This window comes from Oncorhynchus masou, chromosome 19 (genome assembly GCF_036934945.1).
Source record: "Oncorhynchus masou masou isolate Uvic2021 chromosome 19, UVic_Omas_1.1, whole genome shotgun sequence".
Classification (NCBI taxonomy): Eukaryota; Metazoa; Chordata; class Actinopteri; order Salmoniformes; family Salmonidae; genus Oncorhynchus; species Oncorhynchus masou.
Window position 1 is genome coordinate 16,010,511 of NC_088230.1, and position 16,666 is coordinate 16,027,176.

At 41.3% G+C, this 16,666-nt stretch overlaps 2 protein-coding genes across 4 annotated transcripts; both read left to right on the forward strand.

Annotated features, from left to right (window-relative positions):
• Window positions 1–293: 293 nt before the first annotated feature.
• Window positions 294–4,670, forward strand: LOC135505866 (potassium channel subfamily K member 1-like). The gene is made up of 3 exons (XM_064925063.1): window positions 294–810; window positions 1,401–1,805; window positions 3,503–4,670. Exons 1-3 carry the CDS (start codon window positions 474–476, stop codon window positions 3,751–3,753), a joined length of 993 nt encoding a protein of 330 aa, XP_064781135.1. The 5' UTR covers window positions 294–473; the 3' UTR covers window positions 3,754–4,670.
• A 5,204-nt stretch (window positions 4,671–9,874) lies between these two features.
• LOC135505868 (trans-L-3-hydroxyproline dehydratase) lies at window positions 9,875–15,459 on the forward strand. Of its 3 annotated transcripts, none has more exons than XM_064925070.1 (6): window positions 9,875–9,943; window positions 12,278–12,749; window positions 12,928–13,097; window positions 13,221–13,343; window positions 13,629–13,766; window positions 14,239–15,459. In XM_064925070.1, exons 2-6 carry the CDS (start codon window positions 12,278–12,280, stop codon window positions 14,362–14,364), a joined length of 1,029 nt encoding a protein of 342 aa, XP_064781142.1. In that variant the 5' UTR covers window positions 9,875–9,943; the 3' UTR covers window positions 14,365–15,459. The 3 variants fall into 3 exon arrangements, with proteins under 3 accessions (XP_064781142.1, XP_064781141.1, XP_064781143.1); XM_064925069.1 differs by having other exon boundaries at window positions 9,877–9,939; XM_064925071.1 differs by lacking the exon at window positions 9,875–9,943 and adding an exon at window positions 11,875–11,945.
• Window positions 15,460–16,666: the final 1,207 nt, after the last annotated feature.

Genomic DNA, 16,666 nt, shown 5'->3' on the forward strand with positions numbered 1-16,666 from the left:
AAAATGCTGTCATGCAGGGGAGACTATAGGTACACAGCTGACGTTTAAAACCGACTAGCCAAAACCTAAAGCTGACCCTTGCCTTAACATATTCTGTAATTAAATATTGGTTTAAGCGACAGGCGGGCCCTTATTGCCATTGTCCCTGTCATGCACTAGAACAGCAGAGTGATAACAACCAGCCCAAACCGGCAAGACCGGCTGCCCTGCAACCACACACCTCACCTTTAAAGCCTACCTGGCCAGTGAGAACCAACGACGTCACGCGTCCCGTCCTCAGGACAGGTCGCGCGTCACCTTGACAAGGGTTGTATCGTGGAATGAGGAAAAGAAGATCACACCATCTGGACAGAATACTTTAAGATATTAACTCTCATCGATAACCACTATCAGTAATGTGAAAATTAGACATAATAAATTGACCGCATCACAGAATTTGAAAGAAACAGTTGTAAATCAGGTCCAGTTTCAGAATGTACCGCCAGTGCGCGAGTCTGGTGGAACGACACCGGTCAGAGCTGAGTTTCGCATTGCTGTTGTCAGGCTATGCGCTCTACCTGATTCTTGGCGCATGGGTCTTCTCCGCCGTTGAGCTTCCATATGAGCAACGGCTGCGCGAACAGCTGGAGACCGCCCGGCAAAAGTTTCTCTGGGACAACGCGTGCGTGTCTGACGAAAGGCTCGAGGAGCTTCTGACCCGCGCGCTGCATGCCAGTAACTACGGCGTGTCGGTGCTCGGTAACGCTAGCGAAAACAACTGGGACTTCATCTCCTCTCTGTTCTTTACCAGCACAGTTCTAACCACCACGGGTAGGTTTAGGTGGGTTGGTCAGTGTGATTTTAACCTTTGCTAAAATGTAGTTATTTAAAGTTGGTTTCATCTTCTCAAGATGGGTTTCACAAAGCAGGATCACTACTAGATAATTGTGAAAACATTAAGATGAATTGAATAAGCCGCAGTTTATGGGTTGTTTGAAGTGTCAGGTCAATGTTCTCCTCTCAATGTACCCCTTCCATGCATAAGTAGGGATGCTGAGGGTGCTGCAGCACCTCCTGAAAAATCGGAATAATATATTTCTCCACAAAAGTAGTGCACTGGGCCTTTACTAGTCCTGTATTAGTGGACTGATATGTCTGTAGCACAGGCAACCCCCCCCCCCCCCAAAGTACTATGCATGCCCATTTCAAGCCTTCCTATGAATAAAAAAAATACACTCTAAATGCAATCAGCAGCATCATGCACCTTATTTCTTTGAGGGGGAATTACTGTCAAAATTCAATAAAAATATATATATTTTCAGTGCAAGTGGATAAATCTGAAGTGGCCTGTACCTGAGCAGGGCTGTCAGCCTCCAGGATAGGTATTGCATTTAAAAAGGTGTGTGTGCATGTTGTTGCAGGCTATGGTCACACTGTACCACTCTCAGATGGAGGAAAGGTATTCTGTGTGTTCTACTCTCTCCTCGGAATCCCCGTCACTCTCCTCTTCCTCTCCGCCCTGGTACAAAGAATTATGGTCCTGGTGACACGCCGGCCTGTGGCGTACCTTCACCTGCGATGGGGAGTGTCCAAACCAAAGTTTGCCGCTGTCCATGCGGCATGTCTATCCGTTGTTGCAGCACTGCTCCTCTTCCTCCTACCAGCGGTAGTGTTCTGCAGGCTGGAGCCTCTATGGAGCTACCTGGAGTCCCTCTACTTCTGCTTCATCTCGCTTACTACAATTGGCCTAGGAGACTATGTACCTGGAGAGACTCACAATACCGTTCCCAACTCTCACCGCACGCTATATAAGCTGGCTATTACACGTAAGTTACTGTAACACAACCATAACCTAACCATAGCAAAGCCGTGAACCTCAGCCCTCACTGCTATTCACCTTGTCAAAGATACTAATGAAAAAGCAAGATAGATCGCCTGCCCTACTGCCATGCAACAATAGATTCCATAGATAAGAAATATAATCTGTTCAATGCAGTTTGATGTCACCTTAAGTGTATACAGTGTATAAAAGCAGTGCGCACTGTTTCATGATTGATTCTCAATTTCAGAGGTTCTATATTTCAGGTCCCAGCAATGGATGTTTAGTAGATGTAAGTTGTCAATCTAGCACCGAAATGCAGAATCCTTGGTGTAATACATGAAGGTGGTGAAGGTCACGTGATTCTGGCTTTGGAGAATGTGCAGCTTTTTTTGCGAGGGGATGGGGTAGCTGCACTACCACTGTTATAACCAGCCCTACTATCCATGATGCAACACTGACCATAACCCCAAAGTACGGTGCACTACAGTCTTTAGTTATTTTTCAGAATGGAAACACCACTCAGTGGTGAGAAAAGTACCAAATTGTCATACGTTCGTAAAAGATACCCTGATAGAAAATGACTCAAGTAAAAGTGAAAGTCACCCAGTAAATTACTACTTGAGTAAAATTATTTGGTTTGAAATATAATGAAGTATTAAAAGTCAATATAATTGCTAGAATATACTTAAGTATCAAAAGTAAAAGTATAAATCATTTCACATTATTTATATTAATTTACGGATAGCCAGGGGCACACTTCCAACACTCAGACATAATTTACAAACCAAGCATTTGTGTTTAGTAGGGATGACGAGGGATGTTCTCTTGATAAGTGTGTGAATTGGACCATTTTCCTGTCCTGCTAAGCATTCAAAATGTAAAGAGTACTTTTGAGTGTGGAGTAAAATGTACATTCTTTTCATTAGGAATGCAGTGGAGTAAAAGTAAAAGTAGTCAAAAATATAAATAGTAAAGTAAATTACAGATACCCCCAAAAACGACATAAGTAGTATGTTAAAGTATTTTTACTTTAGTACTTTACACCACTGGCTCCAATGTAGTAGCTCCGATGCAATAATTGATTTAACAACATTTTGACAGCAAGCTCTCTTCATCAGGGTATGAGTTATAATAACCATAAACTAACCATAATAACAAGCGCGGTCAAACGATAAAACATTTTTATCAAGTTATTTCCAGGCTTTGCTGTGATTAATCATGATTAATCACAAATTCTGAATTTGCTTAAATTAAGCAGAAATTAAGATTTTTCATCATTAAAAACATATATTGATGACTTGATTTGGTCTAAGGTAATGGTTAGCAAAATGAGATAAATTGAAAAAAGCAGACTTTCTTTAACCTCAAAGTGAACTTTCTTTTAGAATGCATTGTTGTTTTTAGCTGTATCGATTGGGTATTTGGGATGTTGTCAGTGTATTTTGAAGGGTTTCAGAAAAGACGATTAAGCACGCTAAAAAATTATTGGGCAATAAAATTACAAAAAGTTAACTTGAGTTAATGTATCAACTCTGACAGCCCTAATAATAACACAATCATAACCTCGACCACATGCTATAGTCTAGCCATCACTTGTAAGTTACTATAACCATAACAGAACCACCAATGAATTACTATATCAGTTTCATGTGTGATTAATCTTATTCTCCCCTGTTTCTCGTCACTCTCCCTCTGTGTTAGTGTACCTGTTGCTTGGCTTGGTGTGTCTGTTGGTGGTGGTGGAGACGTGTTGTGAGCTGCCACAGCTGAAGAGCTTCAGGAGGAGATTCTACAGAGAAAATAATGCTCCAGAGTCAGAGACCAGAGACCAGGAGGAGTTTAGCAGCACAGAACATGATCAAATGACTGACCACCTAACTGATCAGCTGACCTTCTCCTCAGTGTCCGCCCAGGCCGCCTCCCTCCGCCAGGACAACACTCCCTGGCAATAGCATGAAATAGATACTTCACTGTGTATTGATGAGAATGGAAATGTGTCTTCTGCCTTATGCCCCTCCTCCCACACACACACACACACGTTGAGATGCAGCCACAGTGCAGCGGGAGCCATTGTGGGGGGTTAAAATGTCTTGCTCCAGGGATTGTATATAGGATCAGAAACCAGCAGCCTTCCATCTGCCAGTTCAGGTCCATTCCCATTTTTGTGTCGCCTGGTCCGGGGTTTAGACCAGCAACCTCCCAGCTGTTGGGCACATTCTTTTTGCATCGCCTAGTGCTTGGGTTGGGCGGAGATTGTACATTTTAAAGTAGACCATTCCATTGGTTCTAAAGTGAATTCTCCACCAACTAGACAATGCAAAACAAGCGCACCCATAAAGTGTGTGTATATGTGTGTGTGTGTGTGTGGGGGGGGGGTATTGTTTGCCACTGTCTTGTGAGCAGGGTGGTTTTGGGTGCTCTACACTTCCTCATTCAAACAAATTAGCTATACTGTTTGAATGAGAGATGTGTGGCTAACCAGTGTGTTGTGGGATTGGCGATTACTCTAGACCAGAATCTCCCAATCTCAGTCACTTTTTAAAAAATAAATCAAAATAAATTCAGGGTGCTGGGTGCTGCTAAATAATGCAATTCAGTAAAGGTATAGCTTGAGTGGTGGTGGCATTGATGGTACTGCCAGGGAGGGAGAAACATCAGTCAGACAGGCCCGGAGTTTTGCATCAGGCACCTCTGTGTCTTAAGTTCACAGCTACTCCTCTGTAGGTAGGCTGGAACATCCACCAACAAATGTGTAGTACCTACCTGGGTGATGATTCGGGAGATATAAGAGCCTGAGAGACCACCACATCACAGTCCACATCCTTCCAGAAACAGGAGCAGTTGGAATAAAAAGCCGGTGCTGTGTTGATCAGGTGTTGGTGCATTATTCAAATAAGATTAGCCAGCTGGCTAGCTATAGCTAGCCAAGTCAAGTAAACAGATTTGCCATTGTCAGTCCTGCAATTCCAGAGGTCATCAACAGATATTTTTGCTTAACCCTCAACTGGTTATCAAAAACCCCCAAAAGTATTTTAAAAATGAAAAATATATATAAAAACACGTCACAATTGCAAGAAAGATGTATAATATTTACAGAGCTCTATGCCAAGGCTTCCTCACAGGTGAAAAGTGATTGCACATTTTGAAACCATGCAGCATTCCGGGTGAGGGTTGGGGTGTGGGCCGCGTACCCTGTTCAAAGCGGCTGGCGAAGTCTGCTCAAAACAAATTGTCGTATGTAAAGCACGTGGAGAAAGGGGAGACCAAGGTTGGTTGTCACACGGATTGGTTGTCAAAGTGCTTATAGAGAGCAATGGTAATGCTGTTTTTTTGTAGACACCAACTTCGCCAAGGCTCGTTGGCCAAGCCTATCGGGAAATTCATTCGGCCTCAGAAATTGCAGCCCAAATAAATGCTTCACAGAGTTCAAGTAACAGACACATCTCAACATCAACTGTCCCGAGGAGACTGTGAATCAGGCTTTCATGGTCAAATTGCTGCAAAGAAACCACGACTGAAGGACACCAATAATAAGAAGAGACTTGCTTGGGCCAAAAAATACGAGCAATGGATATTAGACCGGTGGAAATTTGTCCATTGCTATGGAGTCCAAATTGGAGATTTTTGGTTCCAATCGCTGTGTTTTTGTAGGTGCGGTGTGGGTGAATGGAGGATCTCTGCTTGTATATTTCCCACTATAAAGCATGGAGGAGGAGGTGTTTAGGTGTGGGGGTGATTTACCATGACACTGTCTGTGATTTATTTAGAATTCCATGCACACTTAACCTACATGGCTACCATAGCATTCTGCTGCGATACGCAATCCATCTGGTTTGGGCTTAGTGGGACTATCATTTGTTTTTCAACAGGAAAATGACTCAACACACCTCCAGAATGTGTAAGGTCTATTTTACCAAGGAGAGTGATGGAGTGCTGCATCAGATGATCGGCCTCTACAATCCCCAACCTCAAACAAATTGAGATGGTTTGGGATGAGTCAGACTGCAAAGTGAAGGAAAAGCAGCCAACAAGTGCTCAGCATATGTGGGAACCCCTTCAAGACTGCTGGAAAAGCATTCCAGGTGAAGCTGATTGAGAGAATGCCAATAGGCTGCAAGGGGGTCAAGGCAAAGGGTGGCTATTTGAAGAATCTCAACTATAACATTTATTTTGATTAGTTTAACCCTTTTTTGTTTACTACATGATTCAATATGTGTTATTTCATAGTGTATGTCTTCACTATTATTCTACAATGTAGAAAATAGTAAAAATAAAGAAAAACCCTTGAACAAGTAGGTGTTCTAAAACTTTTGACCGGTAGTGTGTATATATATATATATACACATACAGTGCCTTGCGAAAGTATTCTGCCCCATTGAACTTTGCAACCTTTTGCCACATTTCAGGCTTAAAACATAAAGATATAAAACTGTATTTTTTTGTGAAGAATCAACAACAAGTGGGACACAATCATGAAGTGGAACAACATTTATTGGATATTTCAAACTTTTTTAACAAATCAAAAACTGAAAAATTGGGCGTGCAAAATTATTCAGCCCCTTTACTTTCAGTGCAGCAAACTCTCTCCAGAAGTTCAGTGAGGATCTCTGAATGATCCAATGTTGACCTAAATGACTAATGATGATAAATACAATCCACCTGTGTGTAATCAAGTCTCCGTATAAATGCACCTGCACTGTGATAGTCTCAGAGGTCCGTTAAAAGCGCAGAGAGCATCATGAAGAACAAGGAACACACCAGGCAGGTCCGAGATACTGTTGTGAAGAAGTTTAAAGCCGGATTTGGATACAAAAAGATTTCCCAAGCTTTAAACATCCCAAGGAGCACTGTGCAAGCGATAATATTGAAATGGAAGGAGTATCAGACCACTGCAAATCTACCAAGACCTGGCCGTCCCTCTAAACTTTCAGCTCATACAAGGAGAAGACTGATCAGAGATGCAGCCAAGAGGCCCATGATCACTCTGGATGAACTGCAGAGATCTACAGCTGAGGTGGGAGACTCTGTCCATAGGACAACAATCAGTCGTATATTGCACAAATCTGGCCTTTATGGAAGAGTGGCAAGAAGAAAGCCATTTCTTAAAGATATCCATAAAAAAGTGTTGTTTAAAGTTTGCCACAAGCCACCTGGGAGACACACCAAACATGTGGAAGAAGGTGCTCTGGTCAGATGAAACCAAAATTGAACTTTGGCAACAATGCAAAACGTTATGTTTGGCGTAAAAGCAACACAGTTCATCACCCTAAACACACCATACCCACTGTCAAACATGGTGGTGGCAGCATCATGGTTTGGGCCTGCTTTTCTTCAGCAGGGACAGGGAAGATGGATGGAGCCAAATACAGGACCATTCTGGAAGAGAACCTGATGGAGTCTGCAAAAGACCTGAGACTGGGACGGAGATTTGTCTTCCAACAAGACAATGATCCAAAACATAAAGCAAAATCTACAATGGAATGGTTCAAAAATAAACATATCCAGGTGTTAGAATGGCCAAGTCAAAGTCCAGACCTGAATCCAATTGAGAATCTGTGGAAAGAACTGAAAACTGCTGTTCACAAATGCTCTCCATCCAACCTCACTGAGCTCGAGCTGTTTTGCAAGGAGGAATGGGAAAAAATTTCAGTCTCTCGATGTGCAAAACTGATAGAGACATACCCCAAGCGACTTACAGCTGTAATCGCAGCAAAAGGTGGTGCTACAAAGTATTAACTTAAGGGGGCTGAATAATTTTGCACGCCCAATTTTTCCGTTTTTGATTTGTTAAAAAAGTTTGAAATATCCAATAAATGTTGTTCCACTTCATGATTGTTTCCCACTTGTTGTTGATTCTTCACAAAAAATACAGTTTTATATATTTGTTTGAAGCCTGAAATGTGGCAAAAGGTTGCAAAGTTCAAGGGGGCCGAATACTTTCGCAAGGCACTGTATATATATATATATACACACACACACACACACACACACATTTGATATAATGTTTAGGGTGTTCAATCAAAAACACTTCTTTTGACAAATGGGTAAATACTGTATGTTAGTTGTGTAGATACTCCTAAGAAATGCCAAGGTCTAAACCTCAAGTCTCTATCACAATCCGTTTAAAAGTTATTGGAGAATGGCCAAAATTAGGATGACTAAATCAATGAAGAAAAACGTGTTCAGAAATCTGGAAAATATCATTGCATCTATTAGGCTGGATGTTGTGCAAGAATTAAAAGGCTAACTGACAGTGACAGGCTCACCATTAAACTCGTCATCTTTCTTCTCGAATCTGGACATAAAACATTATAGAGGAAAGATAGATATAGATTTTTAGACATGACATGTAGTATTTTCAGATTTTAGTATCCGTTTTTCAAAATTGGATGTTTTTTAAAAAAGATTTCTCACAAAAACAAGCTTGCTATTGTGAAATGACAACTGAGCGTACCGCAAGCATTCTATTTTCAATGCCTTTTACATTTAACCTTTTACATTTAATTCAGTTCGTGTGATGTTAATTTAGCTTTTTGCGACCGCGGAAACAACTTTGCAGACGAACACCACAACATGTAAAATCCTCAAAAGTCGCTCTGTCAACAGGTCTCGGTGCTTGTTATTGGATGTATGAATCGTGACACATGAATCGCATCAAATTGGTTCCATTTCAGCATTGGTGTAAAGTAAAAATATTTTAATACTAATTAAATTGTTTTTGGGGGTATCTGTACATTACTATTTATATTTTTGACAGCTTTAACCTCACTACTTTTCTAAAGAAAACAATGTACTTTTTACGCTATATGTTTTCCCTGACACCCAAAAGTACTCCTTACATTTTGAATGCTTTGTAAATGATATCTGAGTGTTGGAGTGTGCCCCTGGCTATCTTTCATTATATAAAAAAAACAACACATTTTGCAGCCTGGTTTATTTAATATAAGGAATTTGAAATGCTGTGTACTTTAACGTTTGATACTTAAGTATATTTTAGCAATTACATGTACTTTTTATACTTAAGATATCTTTACTTTTACTCAAGTATGACAATTGGGTACTTTTTATGCCACTGCATTTCAGTCTTGTCTTTGGTCATGTTCGCATTGGTCAAACAATGCGAACAGTTGACAATAGAGCCTCCCGCAATGCAGGTGATGGATGCAGGATGAAGTTGTTGAAAAGCAACTACGGAACTTGGGCTGAATCACAAATCACAAATCCCTCAGCCTTCCATTTGAGCCTTCACGTGTGCCTTTGCCATCTGCTCAAGTGTCCCAAAGCTGAGGGAGTAAAAATTATCTTGACAGCAGGGCTGCAGGTTTCAGAGAGAAGTGTTATCACAACAAGCACTGCATATGTTTGCTGTTTGCATAATTTAATCCAAAAGAATGGAGAGGAGTGCCTAATTATGTGTCACATGCTTATATGTCTGATTTCGAGACTTGACACATTTAACAGATATACTTCCCAAATTAAATGTTTAACAGTTATGGAGGTCAATATCTTATAAAACAATTTCATTCTCGTTTTATTATTTAAAAGTGGAACATGAATTGCATCGATCAATTCGGGAGTGTGTCGAGAAATTAATGTGTTTATTAAAGCCCATCGCCACTGTTAAATCATCCTTGGAGTTTCTTCACAACACTTGGGATTCACGGCTGCAGTCATGACCTTTGATCACATGATCTGTGTAACGTTCATGCAGTCAACATGTAGGCGTAAGCAAAAAAAAAAAGTGCCCCAGAATGCAACACACTTTGAAAGACGGTGACCAACGATGGTAAAGGACTTGACAAAATTGATCCGCTCGAATGCGTCCATGACCTTCAGAAAGGGATACTGTTTCGTGCCTGCTGGGAATATCATGTGGCACCACTGCTTCAAGCCAATAAATACCCGTCTCAATATTGAATGAGTTCTTACTGGTATAAAATAATTGAAATCCCAAATTCTTATTGTTTTCATTAATCATTTATCACATTTGCTTGAAATAATATTAGAAGCCATTGATAAAAAAATAAAATAATATTTTGGACTTTTATTTTGAAGTTTTCATTTGAATACCGGAAAGAAAGGAACGGAAATTTAAGCAGCGTTCCATGAACGTAAATAGCAGGATTGGATCTAAGAAAGTAGGTAAACAATTCGACGCATGCCCTGCGTGCTTTGCACTCTTAATAGCATAGTTCGAACAACTTTTAACTTCATAGGCTACCTTGAAAAACGGTTTTGAATGGTGTTTCATACGGTCTATCTGTAGGTGTTATTATATATTTTTTACTCAATTCAATACACTTCATTCTGGACTGAACAAAAATATAAAGGCAACATGCAACAATTTCAAAGATTTTACTGAGTTACAGTTCATATAAGGAAATGAGTCAACATAAATACATTTGTTAGGCCCTAATCTATGGATTTAACATGACTGAGAATACAGATATGTATCTGTTGGTCACAGATACATTAAAAAAAAAGTTAAGGGCGTGGATCAGAAAACCAGCCAGTCTGTGGCGTGACCACAATTTGCCTCATGCAGGGCCACACTCTTTAGCATATAGTTAGTTGATCAGGCTGTTAATTGTGGCCTATGGAATGTTGCCCCACTCCTCTTCAATGGCTGTGTGAAGTTGAGGGATATTGCGGGGAACTGGAATGCGCAGTCGTACACGGCGATCCAGACAATCCCAAACATGCTCAATGGGTGGCACGTCTGAGTATGCAGGCCATGGAAGAACTGGGACATTTTCAGCTTCCAGGAATGGTGTACAGATCCTTGCGACATGGGGCAATGTATTAATCATGCTGAAACATGAGGCGATGGCGGTGGATGAATGTCACGACATTGTGCCTCGGGATCTGGTCATGGTATCTCAGTACATTCAAATTGCCATAGATAAAATGCAATCGTGTTAATTGTACGTAGCTTATGCCTGCCCATACCATAACCCCACCGCCACGATGGGGCACTCTTTTTACAACGTTGACATCATCAAACTGTTTGCCAACAACGCCATACACGTGGTCTGCGGTTGGACGTACTGCCAAATTCTCTAAAATGACGTAGGTGGCTTATGGTAGCGCACTGAACATGACATTTTATAGCAACAGCTCTGGTGGACATTCTTGCAGTCAGCATGCAAATAGCACGCTCCCTCAATTTGAGACATCTAACGGCAAAATCTCCTTTAGTTTTGTTCTGTTACCAAACTTCGTGTCTTCCTGTGAAAGTGTTTTTGTGAAATTTTCTGTGGTAATTGTTGGAAGTAGTCCTTGTACACACAACTCTATTGTTTCAACTTTTAAATCAATGGTTTTGGTTTGGTATACATTTTAAAGTGAACAATCTGAGTGTGTAATTCCATCACCATGGAATTGCAGTAATAAGAGGATGGAGGGTAAAATCCGTCTCGTGGGTGAGGAGAGAATGATGTTCAGGAGGGGGCAGGCACGTGCACAGATGGGGTCTACCTGTGCCAGAGTACCTGCCTCCTTTGTCCTCCCACTATCACAGGGTGGTGGTATATATACTGAGCATACAAACATCCTAATATTGAGTTATTGCCCTCAGAACAGCTTCAATTTGTTGAGGCATGGACTCTATATGATGTCGAAAGCGTTCCACAGGGATGCTGGCCAATGTTGACTCCATTGCTTCCCACAGTTGTGTGAAGGTGGCTGGATGTCCTTTGGGTGGTGGACCATTCTGGATACACACAGTAAACTGAGCGTGACAAACCCAGCAGCGTTGCAGTTCTTGACACAAACCGGTGCACCTGGCACCTACTGTACTACCATATCCCGCTCAAAGACACTTCGATCTTTTGTCTTGCCCACTCACAGCTTAAAAATCCTTCTTTAACCTGTCTCCTCCCCTTCATTTACACTGATTAAAGTGGATTTAACAAGTGACATCAATAAGGGATCATAGCTTTCACATGGATTTGCCTGGTCAGTCCATGTCATGGAAAGAGTTCTTAATGTTTTATATACTCAGTGTATATATTTTTTGTATTAGTTTTTGTCATCGTTCCAAACCCACTGCCCCCAGGTTGTTGTGATGTCAAGTTCGCCACTCTCCACCCCCATCTCTGAATTCAAAGACTGACCTGGAATTTGAATTAAATGGAATTTACAGGTAGAGGGAATTGAATTTGTGGAATTATCCCCATTCCTGCTATATTTTAACTTTTATTTAAAGCTTTTTCATCAAACTGTCCCATTTTCATGTCAGATGGTCCAGCACAATCCTTAGACCATTGTTTGAATTTATGTAGTTCTAATTTCTGGATTAGGCTTCAAATACAGGATAAAATATTACTGTGTTATATGATTGGCAAAACACAGGGCCCTAACCTGAGGTAGATAAACCCAATGGACGATATTGTTGCATTCCCATTACCTTGTGATCAATTATTACACCACAGAATAAATGCAAACCTTCTGGTTGAATCTTTTTGTTGAAATCAGATGGAGCTTCCACCCCACGAAGGATCGGTACTCTCTGTGGTTGACATGCACACAGGTGGAGAGCCTTTGCGCATTATCCTTAGTGGTTACCCAGAGGTAAAGGGCGAGGGTGTGCTATCCAAACGACGCTACGTGAGAGAGCATCTGGACTACCTACGGAGAGTGTTGATGTTCGAACCAAGAGGACACTATGACATGTACGGAGCCCTGGTCGTGGAGAGTGAGATACCTGAAGCCGACTTGGGGGTTCTTTTCATGCACAACGAAGGTTACAGTACCATGTGTGGCCACGCAGTCATCGCTCTTGGGAGGTTCGCTGTAGACTACAAACTTGTTCAAGAGCCAAGGTCGCCAGAGACGCAGGTGAATATACACTGTCCATGTGGCCTGGTTAAGGCATTTGTGGAGTACTCTAATGGTAAAACCGGAGGTGTGAGGTTCCACAGTGTTCCAGCGTTTGCATTTGCAACAGGTAAGTTGCATTCTTTGCTGACAAGCATTTCAATACATAGTAATATTGCATATAGAGTTGCAATGAGGAAATATGGATCTGTGTCCTGTAGAATACAAGGTATCACCATCTCAAATTACTTTACACTGCTGGCTGCTGGTTGCCTCTGGCTGTCAAGGCTAAATCTCTTTTTTGTCAGATGTAATTGTTGCTGTGCCTGGGCATGATGAAGTCACTGTTGATATAAGCTACGGAGGAGCATTCTACGCATTTGTAAGTGCAGAGCGATTTGGCCTGGACATCAACAAGTCCAAGACCAGGGATCTGGTGGATGCAGCTACTGCAGTGACCAACTCTGTCAAATCTCAGGTAAAGATTTGTTCTAGCTCAACTGTAAATTTGCAGTTTAAACAGCCACTCAATGTTCACCTCAATGTCCTGAATCCTTCAACCTAGGAGATGAATAACCCTGTGAATGTGTGGTTCCCCTAGGTAAAACTGCATCACCCAACCAGTGAGGACCTGGCCTTTCTCTATGGCACCATCCTCACAGATGGAAAAGATGCCTATTCCCAAGAGCCCACTGCTAACATGTGTGTGTTTGCAGATGCCCAGGTACAACGAACTTTAAATCCTGCCAATGGTACAGTAGCCTTCAACAGAAGCCACTGTTCATGCTACCCGTCATATCACCATATGATTTGAAGTAAGGTTTAAAAGAAAAGTATAAGGCAAGCATAGATAAACATTGGAGACAGAAGTTGACAGTGATTTGTAAATAAGTCATTTGATATTAAAATTAGAAGAGTTCAAGTTAATTGCAACTATAGCAAGACTACTTTCATTAACGTGGTCCGATTTTGTTTCCTTTTTGGTTCTCTGACACGTCACATGGGCTAGGTGGACAGAAGCCCTACAGGTTCAGGGGTCACTGCCCGTGTGGCTCTCCAGTACCATAAAGGCCTCATCCAACTCAACCAGACTAGGACCTTCCAGAGTGGGGCCACAGGATCTCTGTTCACCGGCAAAGCTGTTCAGGTACTAGGGCTGTCTCCAATATATGTTCATGCCTCTTAGCCTTTTTGGAAGTTTTCAATTAAGCTTTGTTTCATTAACGCAATGATATCTCAAATGTTTGTCTTGTTATATTGATATTAATTTCAGGATAGCAGAAGGTCTGTATGCACTATGCAGACCTGATAGTGCTGCAGATGCAGAGGAGCAAATAAGAGCATACTGTACATGGGGGGGGGATACTGATAACTGCGTCTTTGCAAAACACAGCACTTTGATCGAAGGCCACTGACTTGTTGCTGCTTTCTGCAGTTGACATTGCAATCATTGCACCAATTATTCAGCAAAGATATTTGACACACAAAAGCTTACCCAAAACTAGTACAATAATCGTAGGTATACTCAGTTTTATACAGATTCTATTGAAAGCAAAAACAAAGTTCTATAATTGTCTACCTGGAAGGTACCCAATTACTTCTCTGTCAATTTTGCACAGGACACCACATGTGGAGACTTCAAGGCTGTGGTGGTTGAGGTGGCTGGCAGAGCACACTACACTGGCGTGGCCAGCTTTGTGCAGGAAAGTGACGACAAGCTAAAACTTGGTTTCCTGCTGAAATAGGAGCAGCTACCAGTGTCCACAACCACTTTTGAGTGCATCTCCATCCAAGCAAAGGACCATATCAGATTGCAAATAAATTGTAAAAAAAACAACACAAAAAACCCATCGCCCATTGAAGGCCTATGCAGCATCAGTAATGGTCATAAGTATTGTGTGTACTGTATGCACAGAGTCTGACATGAGAGACATGGCAGACAAGGCTGTTGGAATTCCCTCAAACATCTGCATGGTTTAGGTCAACTTCCATGAGCAGGTGTCCAATATAACAAAGTTTGCTCCTGTCCTGTAGTGGTCATAAACACAAAATGAACTAAAAAGTGTTAAGTAGGATGACTTTGGTCATAAAGTCAGTATTTTTTAAGGAAACAATGTCTCAGATTTATTGGATATTTGAGGATTAGGTTTTGATTTCAGTCATGCCCAGTCATCGCTGGTACAAAGCGATGGGAGCGCTGTGACACACTGGTCTGGACAGGAGTCAGTTTATTGGTGCAATATACACACAAAAATGGTTTGAACTTTGATTCTCTCAAACATTTTTTCCCCCTGGGGGTTGAGACCTCCCGCTGTTTGTATTTGAAAATCCAACAGTTGTATTGGATGAAAAAAAAACACATCCCCCTTCATTACCAATGCATTGTGCCTACAACATGTTTGATACCATTCCACTCCAGCTATTTCCACGAGCCCATCCTCCCCAATTAAGGTGCACCAACCTGCGGTATGCACACTTTAAAGTGTCTGCTAAATGGCACCGTGACAGAATCTCATCTCCGGAGTCACATTTCCTATGAGGAGGAAAACTGTGGTGAAATCAGTCAGTACAGCCTCCCTTTAAGGTGATGTGCATATCAATGTTAGTGTCGTGCTACAAAGCCAAGGTGGAACATATTGGGTAATATCACATATTGGCCTCAAGATGGCGCTATACAAACATTTTCTGCTAAAGTAGTCAAGTGACTATGAAGGAGGCTGATGTTTGTAATAAATAAAAAAACATGTATCCATTCATAGACACATTTAGCTGTGATTGGGAATGCAGCCCTTGGACAATGTTATTTTCACCTTGATTTGAAATAAAAATACCACAACCTGCATCTTTTTCCCCATTTATTAACTTCAGCTCCATCATAAAATGGAAAGCCATATTTAAATTATAGAAGCCCAATGGAGGTATCTCAAATTGTGAAAGAGAATTTGCCACACAGTTAAACTCTGGAGGAGGGCACTCCTGTGAAAGGGAAATAATGGTTGAGTAGTATTGCATTGACTGGATATGGTTTTAAATTAATTACATACAACATGAAATATGGGGGGGGGGGGAACAACCAACATCGTATGTACTGTATGCATAGAGTCTGACATGAGCGTCCACAGTTCTGTGAAATGGCAGACAAGGCTGTTGGATAACAACAAAGTATTTTCCTGTCCTGTAATTATTCACTCAGATCCTTGGATACGTTGGGCGTTAATGATCTAGAAAATCACCACATACAAAATTCCCCATTCCAGCAGGAAAAAAAAGTGAAACAAAGTTTGTCCACTCTGTAAAATGTCCTCTTAATGTCAACTATAGTTGATCAACATACATCTTCCACTGGTTTTAGATTTCTCTCACAAGTCCAAATGTCGTTCCAACACCCAGCCTTGAAAAATTGTTGTGTTTCCTGTACATTTCAGTCTGCCCAATGATTCTGCCATTAAACACAGCATGAATAGTGTCTGTTCAAGCATGAATGAGCATGCTCCAGCATGAATAGTGTCTGTTCAAGCATGAATGAGCATGCTCCAGCATGAATAGTGTCTGTTCAAGCATGAATGAGCATGCTCCAGCATGAATAGTGTCTGTTCAAGCATGAATGAGCATGCTCCAGCATGAATAGTGTGTTCAAGCATGAATGAGCATGCTCCAGCATGAATAGTGTCTGTTCAAGCATGAATGAGCATGCTCCAGCATGAATAGTGTCTGTTCAAGCATGAATGAGCATGCTTCAGCATGAATAGTGTCTGTTCAAGCATGAATGAGCATGCTCCAGCATGAATTTGGGGGTTGTTTAGTGAAGCTATAATGTCATTGGAATCAATTCTATCCAGACATAGAATATGTTTCCGCAGGTTACATGGGCTATAAAGGTGTATATATCAGATGAGGTCTGAGCAAATAGTGACTTTCCACAGAAGTCGTGGGGCCTCATTTATAAACCGTGTGTTTGTACAAAATATACCCCAAAATGTGTGCGTGCCAGTTATCACGCATAAATAATCTAACTTGAACTGAGAATGTGCTCTCCTCGTCACTAAC